Raw genomic sequence first — 20,390 nt, 5'->3', positions numbered from 1 at the left:
TAGCAGTGTAAAACCTCCTGCTTAGCATGAGCCTGATATATATACGCTAGACTCGCACTGGATTTGCTAACCTGTTCATTCATTTTCTAGCTGCTTTATTCATGTCTGTGTTGTCATAGCAACGGCACAAGAGAGAAAGCTTAAGCATACTTTGTGAAAACAACTTCCCAGCTTATCATGTAGATGTGGCCGTGAGGCATGCCAAGTCTCTGAGCTGCCTTGATTATTAAAAGCAGCAGGGAGGATCTTAGTTACCGTTCAATAAGGCGCACAGGAAAGATCTAAACTAATTATGATTAATTATTTCAGGTGTGTGTACATTTTTCATCTCATGTTAGTAATTTATGAGAATTATTTCACTATGTTGGACTCCATGTGGCGTTTGTACAAATCAAACTGTCAAATCAATGGTGTCAGTGTAAATCTGCGTCATGGCATTTCAGCCAACATATCAGAGTAAAGTTACTTTAAATTTTGTTAAGTCACTTTTAAATACGTTGATTTGTCTCAAAATGTCAAAGACGTCTGTACAGTAAATGCAAGGCTTTAATTAATGCGTTCTTTGTTTCAGCTGACTCTTCTTGATCCTTTCACCTGTGAAGAGAGTTTTCTGCACTTAATAGATTCTGAACGTTAGCTGCTCAGTCACCTGTGAACTTTATGAAAGGAAGAGTTCATTAATTCTTAAAGTTTAAGAAAGGGAAACGTCTACTTCTGAAATAAAGTCACACGGACAGTATTAAAAACCTCAAAATGCGTTCTTTTTAATGAACATTTTAGTCATGAAATCTCTGGTCCATGTACTGTTGGAGGCAGGGCTGTAAATGAACATCAAAGTGTGTCCTTTTAAATCAAATTTACAACAGGGATAAATGGTTCGCTCATTTTGGCAACAAACAGTGGGTTTTAGGAGTCACAGCTGTCTGAATTTATTGCTATTTTTGTTTTGAAGTGCTAATAATCTACAGAACAAAGGCTTAACTAAATTTCAACACAGAGGGAATTTGTGGATGCCAGAGCAAGTGCCACAAATTGGCTCTCACATTCTGGCTTTTACACACACACACACACACATGCATGCATGCACGCAGGATCGTGTGTCTTCTCTCAACAAGTATGTAATAGGCTTAACAGATCACAGCTGAAAGATCCTCGGCACCAGAACCCGAGCCAGTCTCGAAGGCAATTACTACCACGATGTCTCACACCCCACAGAAGACAGACAGACAGAGAGGAGGGGCAAACGGAGAAGGGATGGCAGAAAGCAGGGGCTGTCGTGACAGGGCCCGCAGTCGGGTACGGACTGCAGCGACCGCCGTGTCGGGAGATTGTTCATTTTCTGCGTCAGGATCAGGAATCCAAAGGATACAAACATGGGAAATACACCAGTCAAAGTCGTTTTAGCTGTGACAGGCGATGAGTTTGCCTCTGGCAAATACAATAGGCAAACCTGTCAAGACTCATATTCCCAGATGCCCATCGGAGCCGTTTTACCACTCTAAGGCAGAACCACAAAAATTATTTTCTGCATCTTGTTTCGAAAGTACACTAAAAGTAAATCCAATACACTAAACTTGTAGGTGGGAAAAAAAAAGAACAATAAAATAATGATAATTTCCAGCTGCAGCCTGACCCTTCCCACCAGTCTCGCCTCAACTCTTATTTTTTAAAACTCTGAGAAAGAGACAAGAAGCATGTGCCCGACCTCTGGAAATATCGGTCACATCTCCTCTACTTCCAAAATCTACTGCAGTTAAGTATCTAAGACAGAAACTGTCCACAACCCAACATCTACAATCCGGTGCCATGATGGGGTTCCTATACATTTAATCAGAGGTGTGACCAAGTCACTGTGTTGCAAGTCTCAAGTAAGTCTCAAGTCTCTGTCCTCAAGTTCGAGTCAAGTCAAGTCTCAAGTCAAGAACCTTTAATTTCAAGTCATTTCGAGTCGTTTGTATTTTATTTTTTTTATAATTTGCAGTTATACATAAAATTCAAATAATGGACCATTTGTTCTTTTTAAAATCTGTTTTTATCTCGAATGATAGAACATCTGCAGCTGAACACAAAGTATAAAAAACATTTTTAAATTGGACCTCTTCATTGCGCAGTTCTGTTAAACTTGATATTCAATAAAAAAAGTTTTCAAAAAATGAAATAAGTATGAAGTTATCACAAGTAAACTCAGGAAGGTCTGGTACATTTATTTTTCTGCTTTTATTTCTAAGTATGTTAGTTTTAGTCCTCCGTAAATATGGGCCAGATATTCTAAACACAACATTTATTTGGGACAGTCACTGTTATTTGGTCTGTTTTAACAAATAAACCACATGAAAAAATTAAAATCACTGCAAATAAAGTGGAGTGGTTTTGAATTTGGATGTGATGGTAAAATAAATATCTGTCAGGCCAAGTGGGTTAAATCTACAGCCAATTTCACATCTCAATATTGATAAAAACATGTGTGAATCAAGCTGGTCAGAATCACTAAACACTAAATAATGAGCTCATTATTTTATGTCTTACTCAGTTAACTATCCCACTTAGTGTTATATTCAGGGTCAGTGAGATTGTACAATTTTTATTTTTACAGAAATTTTTGAAAGATGGCAAAAAAAAAAAAACGGGATTTTTTTTTTATTTGTTTTTCCAGCAAAGCTTTACTACTTGGAAATGGGTTCTGTGCGACATGTGACAGTCACGCCGGTCAGTGCATTAAGTCAAAAACAGTTGACTTAATGCACTGACTGCAGTAAACAATATATTGTCAATATAATTTCCCAACGTAGATGTCTTCAAATACACCAACCATCCTTAGATGATACTAGACCGGCTCATCATCATGATGGGACAGAGAGACTCTGTTCCCTGAGTTCAGGTCCAGAATCTGCTTTCTGTTCCGGAGCCCCGCTCACTATCCACCGGCTTCCTGAGCTAATAAACACGGTGCACATTATTTGTGGAGGCATTTGAAGGACCGGATTTATGGTAAATCATCACCAATTTAACCCGGAGTACACATGCTAACACGAAGTTAGCTAAAGTCAACTATCTTACAGCAAAAGAAAAGGGCCACCTACCATCTTTGTGAAGCTTCAAATGCCGGACAAAGTTGGACGTCGTGGCATCTCCAACCGATATTCTCTTCTTGCATGTTTTACAAGTTGCAGTTCGTTTTTTTATTCGAAAGTTCATAACCTACGTAGCCAAAAGAAATTACTCGCGGAAGCATATTCGAGCGGTTATTTCGTCTTTCGTTCCCTGAGCTCTGTAGCGTCGCCGCGTTTTTTTTAAATGTCCAAATCCTGTTAATTTGATTGGTTGAGCTGCAGCTACGCACACATACATACTTAAAGAGAGAGGACAAACAGAGGGATGGTCTGCGCATATTGATACGGAATGAGTGAAATTAATTAATGACGCCACTTTATAAATAATGTTTTAAATTTTAAGACTTTGAGTAAAAAATATCAAGTCTTTTCAAGTAAACAGCTTCAAGTCGAGTCAAGTCCTAAGTCAATGGCATGAAAGTCAAAGTCAAGTCCGAGTCTTTGAGCATTTTTTCAAATCAAGTCTGAAGTTGTGATTTTAAGGACTCGAGTCTGACTCGAGTCCAAGTCATGTGACTCGAGTCCCCACCTCTGCATTTAAAAAAAGAAACGGCCCTCATACTTGTATTACACTTCAAATACACCTCACAGTAAATACTCAGGTAATTTATCAAAGGGTCCAGGGATCAAATATCGTTTGAACAAGCTTAAACTAAATGCCTTAATAATAAGTAATTTCAAAAATGTATACATTTTTGAGAGTACATTGGCATAGGTTTTTAATTTCCTGGATCTGGTTGCTGCGTTCAATACAACTGATCGCTGGATCCTGAATAACGTATTGGGAAAAAATAGTTTTGATTGTTGGGTTCCGTGTTGCACAATTTCAAATCTTATTTTCTTAGATTGGGATTGCCTTGTGGTTTAGAAGTCACAGTTCTCAGCAACGAATATTGCAGGTTTGCTCCTGTCACATGGCTTCTATCTGTATGCTTTAAATGAGCTTTTATTGTTTCTTTCTCTTCATGGGATATTTAAATATTTAGTGTTGTATTAACATACAAGGAGGATATAAAGTTGTCTTGACCTTTTCATGTTTGGTAGTCAGCTGTTATGTATCCAGTGCCAAATAGGCTCAAAACAAAATCATGCCAGATTTGCTCACTGATGTAAAATAAAAAAAAAAAAATGTTCAGAGATGTATCTGAACTCCTCAGACCTAATTAGGAGAGGCTTATTTTAATAAATGAATCTGAATTCTTCTTATTTTTTTCCTCATTTAAAATTGCTCTAACTTCAGACGTAAAACATCCAGTTTAACATTACAAAATACAAACATAAGCAATGAAAAAATAGGAGCCTAGCAGGGGTCGTGTTGGGTCAGGCAAGCTTATCGATTGATAGTCCTGCAGGCAAAAGCAATGCTGTCTGATCGTGAAGTAAGTCTGCGGTTAAAAATGAATTGGCGATAAATTATTTCAGCTTGTCATGGTGAATGAAAAAGCATTACATTATGCACTAGTATACTCTCTGATGCAGTGGGACATAAAAAATAAAAAAAACACAGAATAATATGATGGCCTGGCTTAGGACAAGTTGTATCCCACTTGAACACAATCACTCTTCAGCAAAGTCTGAATGTTTGGGGAAAAAAAAAAGGAGGGACTGACAATCAAGTTGGCATCCAAGCTAGTGAAAATCCAAATCTTCTTTCCTTAATACTCTGCAGTCTTCTGTTTTTCTGTACTCCCCGTTAGACTATTCTATATTCAGGCCATGGCTACCTCACTGGGAATACTGCCAACAACACTGCCTTCCAGCAAGGCAAACCTGTTCATTGAGGGGTGGTAAGGCTTGACAGGCAAGAGGACCAAAGAGACATGCCTCAAACGACACTCTTCACTGTCTGATGGAGAAAACACAGTTATCCAAGTACTAAGGACCAACATGCGTACACGGAATACCTGTAATGGACAGGAATAAGGTTTTTCCATGTCACTCGAAGAATAAGACGTCGTAACGTGCCTCTCAATGAATTAGAATATGATTGACTCATTTTTTTATTTATTTTTTTCTAAATGGTCTGAACAGTGGTTAGCATAGGCGTCTTTCAATAAGCTCTGTAGAGCTTGATTGGATGCTAGCGAGGCAGTTTAGCCATTTCATTCAATTGTGTCGAGTTGGGATCACAGAGTCCAGTCCTTTTTCTTCTTAGCACAGGGAAGATGTTTCTGAAACATCTGGTTCAGGAGTGACTACAGCCCACATTCCCACCTTTCCAGTGCTATGGTGATCTTTAGCAGTGACCTTTTGTGGCTCATCTGCTATTAGGAAATCGTCAATGACAGTCAACAGCCTTCCCCGATTCTGCTGATCATAAAAATCACATTTCTGTGTCCAAAGTACTTTTTATTGGTCTTGTGGAATTTTCAGATATTCTGAGACTGGCTTCACAAGCTGTAAACAAAGATTAGAAAAATCTTTTCTACAGTTTCTACAATGTTTGTTCTGTAATAAATATGTAATCATATGAAATGAACTGCATGGCCCTATGTAGATGTACAGAGATGGGCCTGCCCTGCACATAGGTTTGCATTTGGATCAAAGTTTCCGAGTCATGAATTTCGGCTTAGTTAAAACATCTCCTCCAGAAGGCAAGTCCAGGACTTAAAAACTTCTGATTGGAAGAGCTGGATTTGCAGGAAATGAAAGAGAATCTATTAATTTAACCCGTCTTAAAAACTTCGGCCTTCAGAGAGATTATTCTCTAGTTTTCATTTCACACGTAATAGAACCAAAATAGTTGGGGTTTTTTTTTCAGATTGATCTAACAAGCATATTTCCGAGCAGTATGTTTTGGATTATTACCCAAGGCACACAACACGCTGGCGAAACTCGGTATTCTGTCCGAACAAGCAAGTGGATAAATGAGTGTGTTCCCACAGTAACATTTAAAGAGGCCAGGGCCCACTGTGGCCCGCGCAGCTCGGCACCCACTTAGAGAGAGAGAGAGCTATGGAAATGTCAACCGTGGAGGTCAGCGAGCTGAGAAAATACCACGGAAATAAAACCAGGTTTGATTTTTTTTTTCTTTTCCTTTTTCTTTTGAGAAAGATTAAATCAAAACAAGTTATAGAGAATTCCAGCAGTCCTTTGCAGAGTAGTCCACCAGACAAAATGCCCAAAACCAGAGGCTGATTGATGACGTTTCTGGTTGGGGAAAAATGAAAAATGTTGGAAGGCATGAGGAATGCCTTGAAGCATCAGCAACAAAACAGATGTGACCATATCTATTTGTTTGTGAACTTGTTAATAAAGCCCGACGCGCGTCGAGTCAGAAAGTTAATTCCTGCCTTGGCGACGTGAGATTAGTTGAACCGCCTGGACCTCAGAGGAGGCTCACACGTCAACTTGTTGCCGTCGTTGTACGTATTGCGTTTAAACTGTGGCGCACGGTTTCTGCTCCAGTGCATCGAGCCTGCATAGATAATTTAGTGCACTAATCCAGAGCTCTCCTTTTCAATTAGTGGGAAGGTCAAGTTTGTCAGAAGGAAGCAAATGAAACACAGCTTAAGTTTCAATGAGCCTGTACACTACAGCGAGACTCCGCAGCCTTCTGGCCGACTGGATTTTCATTTCCATTATCAAATGTAGTTGGAATAATCCCATTTACCCTACAACGTCTGATGGATGGAGGGAAACTACTAGACAGATAAGTAGTTTACAAGTGATTTTCGGCTTGAACTTGGTTTTGACCCTTTTTGTGCTTTTAAGTGCAACCGTCGGTCAGCTGCAGCGTCCGTTCAGAGGTCGCCCGTAGGGTGAGTTATTTAGCAAAGTACAACCTTCATTGTTACTTTTTTTAATGTTTTGTCAAAAAAAATAAATTAATTAACAAATCCTGTGTTGACAAATCCCAATGCTGAAGTTGAGAAAACAGAAAACATCATCATGTTTCCATCCGTGTTTAATCTGAAGGTTATATGTGAAACAAAGAGCCTGAGAATATTTCAGCAACGTGTTTTCAGTGGGGGGTTCTTTCTGCCTGCTGCGCTCAGCAGAGAATTAAGAGATCTAGCATTCTCGACAGCCGTATTATTCAATACTGATTTTAATTTGCTCCACCACACACTCACTTTCCCCATTGTGGTGGGAAAGTTTACTCAGTTAGTAGCTTATGAGGAATGCTAATGCAGGACGGCAGCGAGACTTTGCAGATTGGATTTTCAAGGGTTTTTTTTTTTTTTTTTTTTTTGAGGAAACAAAGTTCAGATAATTAGACGTGTTTAAATATTGACAGGCAGGGGCCGGTGGAGATTTTCCGAGATTTTTACATGACTGATAGCTCAAGGACCCTATGCAGTTTTGTTTGTAAGTCTATACAGTTCTGTCAAAAAATGATTTACCCTTTAAAGTTTTTTAAAATTTTTTTACCTTTTTTCACATTTGCATATTTTTAGATCATCAAAATGTCAAAGAAAGAGACTTTGATGATAAAAATACAAACTGCACCCCTCTTAGGTGCCTTCCTCGCTCTGCTCCACCAGATTAGCTTCTCGTGCGAACTACTTTTCAGTGCAACACTCGCAAGAATGGCTGAAAATGGCATCACGGAGTAGCTTTGGTGTGATAATGTGATGAAGGCGGCGTGTCAGAAAGGCTAGGATGCTCCTTAAAGAGACAGAGACCAATTTAAAGATGTCAAATTGTGAAGACAAACTTCTTTTGAGTGATTTTTGACATGCTTATCCTCATATTTCTTCAAAAATACTCTACTACCAGGATGAATAATGTAATTATGCAACAGTTAAATACAAAATGGGCATAATATTATTCAAGCTTTCACAAATTCTCTGAAGACATAACCTTAGATTTTCCTATGAAGCAACGAAAATATCACCAACTAAAATATAACCAAAAAGAAACAAAGTTAGTAAAGTCATCCAAACCAGTAATAAGAACCTCCCCTTCTTTCCAAAGTTCACCACTCGGTCAATTTGTCATTTTAATTTCTTGATTGCAACAGAATCTGCATGGCTAAAAGAATTTTGTCTCCCGACACCTTAGCGCTCCCTAATTAGTGTTTCCATGTTAACACAAACTAGAATGACTATTATAAACATTGCTAATTATGATGATGTTTTCCTCGAGGCATAACTGTACCGAAGCTTAGCCTGCATGCAGAACCGCAACAGCTATTCACGGAGTTCAGCTATAATGAAATGACTCAACGCTTGACGTGAACAAGGCAGGTCTGCACGCATTCCTTCATAAACGTGTATCCGGTAAACCGTGACTGCGCCACAGTGAAAAATATTCGGGCATACGGAGCCTTGCAAAAGTATTCCTACTGCTTGGACTTTTTCTAGTTTGTCACTTAGCAACCATTTATTTTTTGTTAGGTTTTATATTGTAATACACCAATATAAGGTGGAAGGAAAATGATACATGTTTTACATCACGTTTTACATTATGTCTCCCGTAAAGTTAGTTTTATACAATGTATGTTAAGTGGTAACAGAATAAAGAGGGTTGAATACAAAAGAATGTAATGTTTAGAAAACTATAACTTGTTCTCTCTCAGGCTTTCAGAAACAACTTCTTGTGTGTTGATCAGTCATAAAATTTCACCAAAATAACAAAATGGTTTATTTGTAATGAGGCATAAACACATTTACGCGACAAGTTTGTGTAATATTAAAAGAAAGAGTTGATGTGTTCGTTTTATTTCTTTATCTCCTGTGATATCTGCCTTAGAGAAGGATCTTGTTCAAGTGGGTGGTTAGAAAGTCTGAGTTACCCGATTTTAAATAATGTTAGGATGAGTGGATACATGACACAATTGTTGCAAATAGAGAAAGTGGAAAAAAAAAAAAAAACATAACAAGGAAATTCAATTAAGTGTTAGCTGGAAGCATCTGATAAGTTTATGGAAATTAAAGTTTTATGTAAATCAGTCGACTGTCTGGCCCAGTGCCAGATCACAGGGGACTGCGTGAGACTGAATTCAAATGAGCTGCCTAGGAACACTAAGCAGCATAAAAAAAATAAAATAAATAAATAAAAAAAGTCTCATGAAATCTGTAGAGAGAGCTATATGCACTTTGAAATCCACCCCCAAACACTGATTCTTGTTCTCACATTGTAAGCCCAACACAGCATGACTAAATCAGACACTCTTCAGAACAGCAGGAATATGAAGATTTGCTTTATTACAACAGTTATGTCACATTACATTAAAAGCAGAGGCGATCTGCTGCTACAATGTAGAACCGAGTGCCGTCCAAGTCAGAGACAACACTGACATCTAGTGGTCAATAACAGCAACGTCACGAAAGGACCAGCTGTTCAAACAGCCTTTCATGTCATCGAAAACTCCTTCCTGTAGTGTCATATTATGTAAATACACATTTACTAACAAGTTAAATTCATGTCATAATTAATATCTAAGAGCATGAGTAAACTTTACTGTCAAACAGACATGTGAAACAGGTCTAATAATGTTAAAAACAAAGTTTTTGTGCCCTTTTGCCTTTGGATGGGTGCTACCTTGAAACAGTTGAGCTGGCACAGGATCGGCTAGAGGAAGTGGTGGCGGCACTGAGCTGTGAGAAACCGCTCTGACAAGACTCCAGACTGGTCATGGAGCCCCTGAAACAGCAGCAAAGCACAAAAAGAAGAATTCAGCCTCACATAACCACCGCGGTAACCTCCGACGTCTATATGACCTCAACAGTCAGCTCCGACATTTAGCTGAATTTCTGTCACTGCCTAAATCTGAGCCAAATTCATTTTTGTACATCGAAGATAAATAACAATGTAAAGGAAAACAACAGTGCGTTTACCTGAAGTCATGGGAACCCAGTACTTCAGTGTAATACATGATCTTGCACTTGTGGGAGGAGACCTGCAGGGTGGCCAGGACGTCGTCCACCCGAGGCAAGCTGGAGGCGGCCGAGGCTGCGGAGCTGTGGAAGCGCCACTGCAGGATGTAGAAACCGGGCCAGCGCGTTACGTGGGAGCCCTGTCTCGACAAGAGAGGGAGGATTTGGCCGGTGACGGGGCTTTTTTGACCCGACAAATGTCACATCGCATTAGTTTGCTATCAGAAAATCTGCTACCTGCACACTTTCTCCCTCGCGGCAGGTGAGGGCTTTTTCCACCATGCTGTAATCTTTCCCCAGCACCCAGTTCTTATCAATCAGCTGAGCGTTCGCCGTCCCGAGGGAGGCGATGCCGTGAGCTCCCAGGGAGTCTTTCTTCTGAGGCTGAGGGGCCCGCTTGGAATGATAAATGTTGAAGAGCACGTCTCCTTTGCACACATCAAAGTCCCAGGTGATCACAGACGAGGCCTCTGTGATCTCGATCAGCACCTGAAAAAGAATGTGGAAGATGAGAACCGCAAGGGGATTTTTTTTTTTTTTTTGGTTTGGAATTGTGCAATATACGTTATTTTCCACTTGGTGGCAGTGTAGTCTAAAATAAAATGCATACATTAAACTAAATGAACAGAATTGTTCCAACTTTAATGTGCAGGACTCAAGCTGGCCAGAGGAAGTGGAAGAAGTTGCCAGTGTACCTCATAAGGAGCTCCTTTGAAGATGCTGGCGCTCTTATAGATGGAGTCGGTCAAGAGGCAGTTCTCTTCGTTCTCCAGCTCCTCCGCCGTCCGGTACAGGGACTTGGGGACAGCGCTGCCCTCGGGGACGTCGCACTGGACAGCAGTGAAGAAAATAAGAACACAATAAGTACACAGTGAAGATGTGGTGGCAAGTATTTTATTTAGTGGAAAATATATGAAATACAACAACGAAAACAGTTAAGTTCAATGATTGAAGGGCTTTTCCTCTTCATACTTCAGAACAAAGTTGTTGAGGCCGGCGCAGCTCGTATCGCTTAACAGCTATAATCATAATGGTGATTTCAGGCTAATGCTGCTGCTCACAAATAAAGGCTTTAGTCATGGTAATTCAGTTGAGCTTTTGAAAGAAAAAAGAAGAAGAAAAACACCCCAGGTTTCAGAAGGCTGATTTAAGAAAAGGTCAGCATGTCTGAATGGCTTAGATTGGCTGAAATTCACAGATTAAATGCACTGCAGAAACAAGTAGTCAAGGTGTTTGGGTAAGAAACGGCGTCAACGATTACTGTTTAAAAAAAGAACAATGTAAAATCAGGGCCATTAGACACTAATGAGCTTCTGCAGGCCTAAACTAATAAAAAAAAAGGAACATAAAACCATCTTGCGGTGGTTTGAATAAAAGGCTAATTTTTATTTGAACTATGAATACTGACACCCTACTGAGGACACAGTCCAAAAGGAAAAAAAAAAAAAAAAAGCACCATCCCTTTTGCATTACTACACTTTGTAGATGCAGTTTGCTAATCTTTTTGAAGCCCAGGGCTGGAGTTTATTGAAGCAGTGCGTTGTAAGATAAAATGCAAATAGATAATATAACATAATCACTGCATAGTAAAAAAAAAAACTGACCAAGCGAGCAACTCCCAGTCCAGACCTGACAGCTTTTAGCTCAATATGAAGAGATAAATAAATCAAAGACTGAGCTGCTCAAGTCAGAAAATCATCATCGGGTGGAGAAAAGAAAAGCCATTAATAAATACAGACCCATCTTGCCTCAGAGCCAAAGTTTTTAGGATTTAATGATAATTAATTAATCTTACAGTACTTAGTGAAAGTAATCACACAACTTTAACCTTATCCCATTCCAGGCTGCAAACATAAGCACCCATGTATTTTATTGTATTTGGTCAAACAACACAATGTGCTGGAAAATATGGCAGCATCATGCTGTGGAAACGCTTGCTTGAACTAGTCAGAGCTGCAAGATGGGTTTAGCTAAATATATGGCAATCCTGTCTGAGGAACCCAAAATACCCCAAACCTGCAGCCAAAAATGCAACGTCATATTTTAGATGTTAGAGCGGCATAGTCAAAGTCAATTTATACATTTTGATTGGGAATTTGTGGAACAGAATGAATGTTGCCCTGAGTATCGCTAACTGCGTCTGAGCTAATTTTGTAAAGACGAATGATTAAAAAAAAAAAGTGGTGCAAAAAGAATTTAAAGTTTCAGGGCTAAAACGTGACAAAATTGCAATATGTTCAATAGGAAAAAACACCAATAATCTGTTTCAATTAAACTGGGAATTTACCAGAACACAACAGGTATCGGGATATGCAAGAAACAGAAATTTACCAGACAGTCCCCTCCGAGAAAGTCGGGGATGATCTCTCTGTCGATGTAGTCCACTAAGCCTCCGGGACCCTGGTAGTCTCTCCCAGCGTAGACCAAAAACTTCTTACGAGTGTTCTCATCAATCAGGGGGCTAACCTGGAAACGAGAGCACAACAGGTATTGGGAAATGCGAGAAACAGCAGGGTCCCTCATCATGAACTCAGAAGGGGAGGAAAAAGAAAAAAAAGTAATCAATAAGCAATAAATTATTCATGTGGGAGGAATAAATGAGTTGGCTGGATGATGGCGTTACTACGCACCCACATCTGCATCGTAGTGCATTCTCTATATTCATTTATAATTTCATTATCTGTTCATCAATAACTGGATGCATCATTTACATGAACCAGAAGCAAACTGCTAAATTATCATAGAGCTTTCTTGCGTAATGTTATATTCATGGGTATTTCCTTTGTTTAGTGCTGTTATTATCCTTCTCAACTGCATATTGCTTCGGCAATGATGAAATAACGCCGCGCCGTCCCTGCATATTCTGTGGCTATAATTATCTTTATTTGACAACATTTTATTTCTTTGCTCTTCTTCTTTCGTGTCACTTGCTTCCACCCGACTATTAAGCACTTCAGCTCACAAAAACTCTAAATCTGTAGCTAACAACTTCATGCATACACATGGATAGAGTCACATCAAAAGCAAGTTTTGTTGGTTTTTTTTCCCCTCACCAAAGTCCACAGGACTGGAAACACCCTGGGTGCTCGCAGAATGAGCAGGCGGCCCAGAGTCTCGGGGTAGTTCGCCTCAACCACCTCGATGATTCTCAGGAGGGCTTTAACTCCCGGTCTCCACAGGTGACGCATGTTTAGACCCTCCAGATCCACCAGGCATGTCCAGCAGCTAACACACACACACACACACACACACACACACACACATATGAAAGTTAGCAACTTTATTCACGCTAAAGTACACCTATCTGTTAGTATAAATGATTGTTTGGACACCTGATGGGTCGACCAAAGAGTCTGGTGTTCTCCTCGCAGCGCTTCAGTCCCTCCTCGTTAATGGACAGCACCTGTTTACACAGTGAACATATGTTGATAAATGGTTTTTGTCTTAAATTTAACATATATGAGTGTGCGTGTGTGTTCCTGTTACCTGTCTCAGCAGAACCTCTTCCCCCAACGCTCGCACCAAGCCCTTGGTGTCCATTTGACCAAGACGCAGAACATACAGAGGGCGGCCATCTGAACAACACATTTCACACCGAGCAGAACTAAATACATAGAAATGTAACGTGTGTGCACATAAAAAGTGGAAAAACAAGAGTGCTTATTAGTAATAAGCTTCTACAGGATTCATTTTTTCCCACAATGCTTTTCGGACTCGGATGAACTGCAGATGAGAGAAAAGTAATCAACCTCCCACTGCCTGAATTGAGTAACAATTTGTAAAGACAAAAATGTTCATGCAAAAACAACAGATGGAAAAATTGATGTTTGATAATAAGACTACATAAAGCATTAAAGTGCAAAAGAAAGAGATAAACACAGAAAGAAAAAAAAATAAGGATGGATGGATAATGCAGAAAACATTCATGGCATAGATTTGCACTTGAACATGTTCCCTGAAAAATTGCGGTGTTGGTGACTAACCCAGCCATTTAACTCCAGCTCAGTTCATTAGCTGATCTGTTTGAAAATGAAATTGTTTTCAGCCTAAATGATGCACTGCATCAAAATTGACTGCAAAAGCAAAAATAATAGAATTTGTATTTGATTAAATATGAACTGCCGACTCTCTAACAACCACATACCTCTGTCGTGGTGGTGCCACCCTCCGGTGTAGTAATCCTGAAGCAGCTGCGGGCGCTCCCATGTGTCCAACAGGAAGTCCACCTGGTGCTGCTTCCTCCAGGTCAGAGACTGGCACAGAAACTCTCTGGCCTTGTCCAGGTTGAAATCTCGGGCCTTGAGGAAGCGCAGCACGTGCTGATCCTTGGGGATCTGCACACAGAGAAGCAGAAGTCAAAACAAACTTCAACAATTGCCACACAGTAACTGATGAATAGTAATAATAAAACAAAAAACACCCTCTGGTGTTCTGAAAAGTATGATTAAAACATCACAAATACTGTTACTCGGTTAATGTGACCTACAGTGTAAAAAGATATTTTGTCTTAATCAAAACGATTGTGTTAAAGTTCTGCCTGTACAAAATACAAAGATCTTTTAAAGCTGCAAGTTCTCTGTAATTCAAGAAACCAGTTTATTCATATATTTGTCAAATAAAACCAAACTTAAAAACACACACAAAACCAAAACTTGACGTGCATATGAAAACATCTTATGCTTAAAATGAAGTCTGTCAGCAGTAAAACTGGCTCAAGTCTAAACACAACAGCACAAACTCATCTGCTCGTGTTTATGTGACCTTGCCCTTGTGGGTTTCCTGGAGCCACTGGCGCAGTCGGATGAGACAGCTCTCCTGCAGAGGCGTTAAATCACCAAGGTAACGTCTGATGTAGTCTGCATCCAACTTGTCTAAAAGTGAAAACGCATTTACAATACCGAGTTAGCACATACGGCATGCATCAAAGAGAAATGGCCAGGCGCTACAATCGCAGTTTTGCAGGTGATTGGTCAGTTTTGTCGGCTTATTAAAATCCCTGCGATCCCTCGATTGCAACTCGTTCCATCAAGAAGCTGCATGATTCAGCTGTTACTCATGTCTAAAGTCTAAACCACATCACAGTCAAGCTTGTCCTCAGCCCCAAATCTAAATCCAAACATTTAAAAGAATGAATCCGTTTCTCTTTTTGTTTAAGAAAATGGCAAGAAAGAAAAAAAAAAAAAAAGGATTTCAGTACAGATGGATGAATATAGATGGATGGACAGATTGGTAGAAAACATAGCTTGATGGAGAGACAAATTTATGAATAAATGGATGAAAAAGGAGATGAACTGATGGACAAAATGAGAGACTTCATTAAAAATAAAGTGTCTTCAGTCAGAGGTTTCTTCTAGCTTGTTGTAACACAGATTGCTACAGGAGATCTTTCTAGACGACAGCAATCACCATCTACAATAACTCTGTAATTAAAGGAGCATATTTAATTTCCTTTTGAGATCAAAACTGTACATTTGACTTGAATCAAACAGATAAAGAAAAAAAAAGAAAAAAAGTAACATACAAAAACAAAAGTGATCTGAACAAGTCAATGGATGGATCTATAATTTGTCCGACTGTGCAGGACTGACCGACTGCTGGTATCTATTGACACACTCATATGGAACTAATAAGTGATAACATTTACTGACCATCATTTGAACTGGTCAGCTCTGTGGAATTGGCCAGGTCTTTGCCAGGAAGCCCGTCAGCGGCACCACTCAGTGGTACAGCAGAGAGGAGGCCTCCTTCAACGTGGGGCATCCAGCGAGGTATGTGATTTACTCCTTCTTCCTCCAGCTCTTTGAGGTGGTACTCAATTATTTCTTTACCCTTGAACAAGTGGAGGACACACGAGCTTGTTTAGGTTTGAAAAAAATAAAATAAATAATTGAAGCAAATACGGAAGGCTGATCAAATATTCATAGGCCGGTTTTGTAAACCAACCTTTTTAATGCTGCCAGCATATTGTTTCATGGCTATCTTCTCTGCTGTGCTTTCGAAGCCAAAGAAGGATTTAATATCAAGGCTAGCTGTTTGTTCAAAGCAGGTCCAGTCCTCATTCTCGGGATGAACCTGCAGAGGAGGACAATTAAAAAAAAATTGAAAGGAATCATAATTAAAAGAAGATGATGGAGTAAATTTAACAAGATTTAATTTTTTTCTGCAGTTAATCAAACTCCTTAAGAGATAAAACCACGAGGTCTGAGATCGTGCTGATAAAGATCAGAATCATTATTGGAACATAAAACAAAGCTGCTTTCCCATTAAAACGATACTCCACAAGTACAAAACATAAGGATAAAAAAAAAAAGATGAAAAAGGTGAAACGGTAAAGACACAGAGCTCTTGTTGACCTGAACGGGCGTTTCGGTCAGCTTACCGTGTACCTGCAGCATTCCCGGACGATGACTCTGCTGGAAAATGTCTCGTTGTGGACCTCGATGCGAAGCGTCCTGTCTCTGCGATTCAGCGTGTTCTTCTGAATAAAGTACAGATATTCTACACCTGCAATCTAAATGCGGAACAAAGAGAAGCGTCAAACTATTGAAAGAAACGATCTGCTCACATCAACTGTTGTGCTTGAACTCTTGGCTGCCGGCTCTGTGGAGGGAGCAATCATACTCGTTTGAGAAGCCGGGGGGCCTCCACGTCGATCGTGCAGCGTCTCTCGGTGACCACCACGGAGCCGTCTTTGCTTTCACTTTGGCTGAGGATGTCGCTGTCCACAAACATGGGGATCAGCGGGCACTTTGGGAACCGTCTGGCGTAAGCCTGAAAACGCAAGAAAATTGCTGCACTTTTGCACGTAGCATCAATCCCCCGGGTCTGCCCGCTGCGCTCCACTTTGGGCTGCAATTTGGTGACAGCACAGCGTGGGTAGCATGTGATTCCAATGTCAGGTGCAGACTCATTTAACAGCAAGTAGCTTTAACCGTTTATGTAAAAGCATAATAAAAGTTTATGCACCGTGCACAGCGACGACCTGCCAGCTGTGCCAGAATTTGCAAGCAATGATCGCTTTACGAGCCCTGCAGCACACGGCCATCTGCCCGGGCCGACGGGGGCAGGGCTCACCTGTCGATATCGATCGAGTCACAGCAGAAACGGGATCTGAGGGAGCAGCTGAATGTGTCTGTGCAGCTTCTCGCGACAAACTTTTGACAAGATATTCAAGATAAAAAAAAAACAAAACAAACAAAAAAAAAAAAAATCACACAAAGGCAACGTTTATTTTCCGCTTCACCAAGCTGTAACGGAAATTAGATGTACTGGATTTTTAGCTTGATGTATCAGAGTTAACTCAACTCTAAAGATTTCTGTTTATTTTTCAGAAATATTGAAAACTGAGTTTAATTTTCCTTCGATTTCATAATTGCTCTGACTGAGTTGGTTAGTCACGTATAATGCTGAAAAAAATTGAACATTTTGAAAAAGATCGAGAGGTTTGAATACTTTTGCAAGGCTCTAAAAGGCTGCGAACCGCAAACACATAAAGAGGTCACATGTTTCAAACACCTATAACGCTCTCAGCAGCACCAGCCTCCATCTTTCACTCTCTTATCGTTTGCACTAGCCGCCTAATAATCTAATGAATTTAACCGAAGACCTGAGACGGTGTTTCACTCCTCAGGTGTTATTGATTAAATCCAATTCTACCTTTTGTGTAAATCTTTGTAAAAGCGGGAGAAAAAAAAAAAAAAAGACCACAATAGTGAGATTCCTTTTTTTTTATAAAAGGCCTGGGAGAGTCATAAAGAGGTGTCATGAAAAGGACAACCAGGATGTCACTGTGTGCACATTCAGTAATATCCAGGACACTGATTAGGACTGTTAGCTAGAGTAATAACTGTCAGTGGCAGGATTAGCCAGGGGCTAATGAGAAAGCTGAGAGATAAATGGGAGCAGTGGACTGTGGTAGACGGGATGTTCTCTTTTCTCTGCCGTCTCCTCGTAGGAGCTGTTATTAGTTTTCTAAAGGGCCTCTACTGAGTCCATTTTCAATAACCTCATACACTAAGGACCTTGGAGCAGTGATTTCTTTAAAAAGGCACCAAAATCACTTTCAGCAAATGGTAACCATGCAATTATGTTTCTAAGGTTTAACTCATATTGAGGAAGTCCTACAGCAGGTGCAGAGTAAATTGTGACAGCAGCAGCATTGGCTTTGCTCCAAAACTGTGGACGTTACATAAGTTTTTAGCTTAATATATAACTTTAAAGAAACATAAACAGAGAACAGGCTATAAAATGAGGGCAATATACAAAATTGCCTCAGTCTGAAATCCACATTTTTGCTATATCTGTCCTATTGCATTGCTAAAAGAAACCCAAGCTTAATCTCTTCGGGAAAAAAAAGGTTGAGAAATAGGAATAGATGTGAGATACGTTATGTAAAAATAGTTTGTTTTTTTTTCACAGCTACCACAGATGTGTCTTTTTTTTTTTTTGCTTAAATGACACATCAGTGAAAGAAATGGAAATTATTTGCATTTAAAAGTAAAGTCAATGTGTGAAGAAGTTTCTTCAAAGTAAAGTATTTTGTTGAACAGGTCAAAACATTGAAGTGTCCCATTGGTCTTCATGCTCCACTTTTCTATCACCTAACATATACACAAAATTGGCTTGTTATGCATTTGAAATTATGTTCCAGCTGTAAACTTGAATAATTCTATGCAAGATTTATAATGGATGATGTAAAAATGTTAACTTAGTTGCTAAGCTTGATAGCAGTTGGAAGGCCTCCTAATTAAATTGTTTATAAATCCCACACAACCTTAAACCAGATCTGACAGTACCGGTGTAAAAATAAGCATGTGCTGGACAATTAGTTTAAAAAATACCTGAATAAAATGGAAATATAGGGCTTTTTGTATCCACACCATATTTTGATATGCTTTTCAACTTGTAAATATTTCCCCATGCCAAACTGTGTCTCCCTTGTATTCAAGAGAAAAGTGTAATGAGCTTTCAGTCAAATGACTATCCAGTTTTCTTTCTATTTGAGAGCAGTTTTCTCTAATACTGGTAAATACTTCTGTAGCTGTAACACAATGTTGGAACTGCTGAAATCTAATCTAAATCTAGGTAGGATGTATCAGGACTGTTGATTTTTGCAACTGGAAATAATTCCAGACGGCTGAATTTGTCTTTCTTGTATGCGAGAGAAAGGCTTAACGACTTTCCTTCAGCCAGCTGACAAGCAGTATGCATCAACATGTCTGGTGGGGAGGGAGTAACAGATTGTCCAATGTTTTACTATGCTACATCCAACTGGAGAAAACTCTGGCCTCTTCTGCCAACTTTTAGGATTTTAAACTAGGAACAGTATACCATTCTCCCTCCCCCCCCAAAAAAAACTTCAATATATTACGATTCTTATTTGAATATACAACATAATACTCCTCAATCCTCCAGAAACAAACTAAAACTCGTTACATAAGTCCTGAAGAGGACCGCCCAGATCAATGATTTTATATCCTGTTCTCTGGTTATCTTAAGTCTTACATAAACCTGCAGTTTGCCAGCTCTGCATAGTTAGGAAACAGAGCGTCCAGTTTGAAGGGTGTAATCTGTAACCAACATCTCACTTCAGGGTAAAATGATTGGGAAACAATTATCTTAGCCACTTATGAAGTCAACAGAGACATTGTGTGCTACGTTTTTGAAGAGGCATGAGAACATCTGAGGCAATATCCTCCGCACACATTGACATGCTACTAAGTCAATAAGTCAATGTGTTATCCTTACTCGACTAATATCCCTGAAGGCACAAAAGACTACAAGCATGTCCTACTAACTGTTTGGTCCTCTGCAATACGGCCAGAACATAAACCCAGGTGTCCTCTGTTTGAGCCAATATGGCCCCGAAGGAAAACCAAACACTCACCGCCATTATTAACTCAAACGGCTGCTTGTAGACCCGGACAGGGGACTGGTACTGCTGCACCATGGCTGTAGCTCTGCTGTCTCTGCTGAATGACAGTCATAACACAGTTTATCAAAAGATGGCAGCCAGTTACAAAAGCCGTGCTAAAGTTTACGACAAAAAGCTATAAGCGATACTGTACAGAAAAAAAGGCCACAATAGCTACAGGACGATCATTTTTCATGGTATTTATGAGTAAAATGGTATCATTTGTTCTCGTTCCTAAGACAAACGACAAATTTCCCATGTTAGTTCCCACTTAACCGACTTCATAGGGCAGAAAACACGAACCTGAAAAATGCAAAACTTGTTTTTCAGTCCGAAACGTTGATGCCTCAGAGAAGTTGTCCGGTTATTAGTGCATCCATGTCAACCTCACACGGAAAAAGTAGATGAAAATGAGGTTAATGGGGAAAACACCGCAGGTTTTACAGCTAAAAGAAAAAGATTGTGTCGTCAGCAGTTTGTTTGTCATGGAGACCGGTGGGCCAGTTAACTCCGCCCACTTCAGACAAACAGGAAGTGAGTGTG

The 20,390-nt window shown here is 39.8% G+C and overlaps 1 protein-coding gene and 1 long non-coding RNA gene across 6 annotated transcripts in view; one reads left to right on the top strand and one right to left on the bottom strand.

Moving 5' to 3' along the window:
* Window positions 1-20,390, top strand: part of LOC103469136 (uncharacterized) — a 68,138-nt gene that overhangs the window by 28,033 nt on the left and 19,715 nt on the right. For 2 of the 3 annotated variants that reach the window (XR_014088564.1, XR_014088565.1), the window contains exon 3: window positions 10,587-10,676. The exons of the other annotated variant lie outside the window; for it this stretch is intronic. This is a non-coding gene — a long non-coding RNA (uncharacterized LOC103469136). Of the gene's footprint in view, window positions 1-10,586; window positions 10,677-20,390 lie in introns of those variants that run through there. 3 annotated transcript variants of the gene reach the window in all.
* sec14l1 (SEC14-like lipid binding 1) lies at window positions 9,243-20,379 on the bottom strand. Of its 3 annotated transcripts, none has more exons than XM_081609837.1 (17): window positions 20,151-20,379; window positions 19,821-19,905; window positions 16,556-16,705; window positions 16,314-16,445; window positions 15,878-16,006; window positions 15,583-15,763; window positions 14,696-14,805; window positions 14,079-14,268; window positions 13,421-13,509; window positions 13,267-13,337; window positions 12,988-13,159; window positions 12,266-12,400; window positions 10,630-10,764; window positions 10,172-10,423; window positions 9,896-10,074; window positions 9,600-9,701; window positions 9,243-9,432 (listed from the first exon to the last, which is right to left on the bottom strand). In XM_081609837.1, the coding sequence occupies exons 2-17, from the start codon at window positions 19,881-19,883 to the stop codon at window positions 9,411-9,413; spliced, it is 2,112 nt and encodes a 703-aa protein (XP_081465963.1). In that variant the 5' UTR covers window positions 19,884-19,905; window positions 20,151-20,379; the 3' UTR covers window positions 9,243-9,410. The 3 variants fall into 3 exon arrangements, with proteins under 3 accessions (XP_081465963.1, XP_081465964.1, XP_081465965.1); XM_081609838.1 differs by having other exon boundaries at window positions 19,821-19,902; XM_081609839.1 differs by having other exon boundaries at window positions 9,243-9,701.

The sequence above is a fragment of the Poecilia reticulata genome, chromosome 8 (genome assembly GCF_904066995.2).
Source record: "Poecilia reticulata chromosome 8, P_reticulata-male-v2, whole genome shotgun sequence".
NCBI lineage: Eukaryota > Metazoa > Chordata > Actinopteri > Cyprinodontiformes > Poeciliidae > Poecilia > Poecilia reticulata.
The sequence above is the reverse complement of the archived record's forward strand: the minus strand, read 5'-3'. Positions and strand labels throughout refer to the sequence as shown.

Bases quoted from the DNA above. Each gene is read 5' to 3' on its own strand.
- sec14l1 (XM_081609837.1), bottom strand. From the start codon at position 19,883: ATGGTGCAGCAGTACCAGTCCCCTGTCCGGGTCTACAAGCAGCCGTTT. The intron at 16,706-19,820 runs GTGAGTGTTTGG...TTGCGTTTTCAG, and splicing joins CGTTTGAGTTAATAATGGCG to GCTTACGCCAGACGGTTCCC. The intron at 15,764-15,877 runs GTTGGTTTACAA...CACTTGTTCAAG, and splicing joins ATGCTGGCAGCATTAAAAAG to GGTAAAGAAATAATTGAGTA.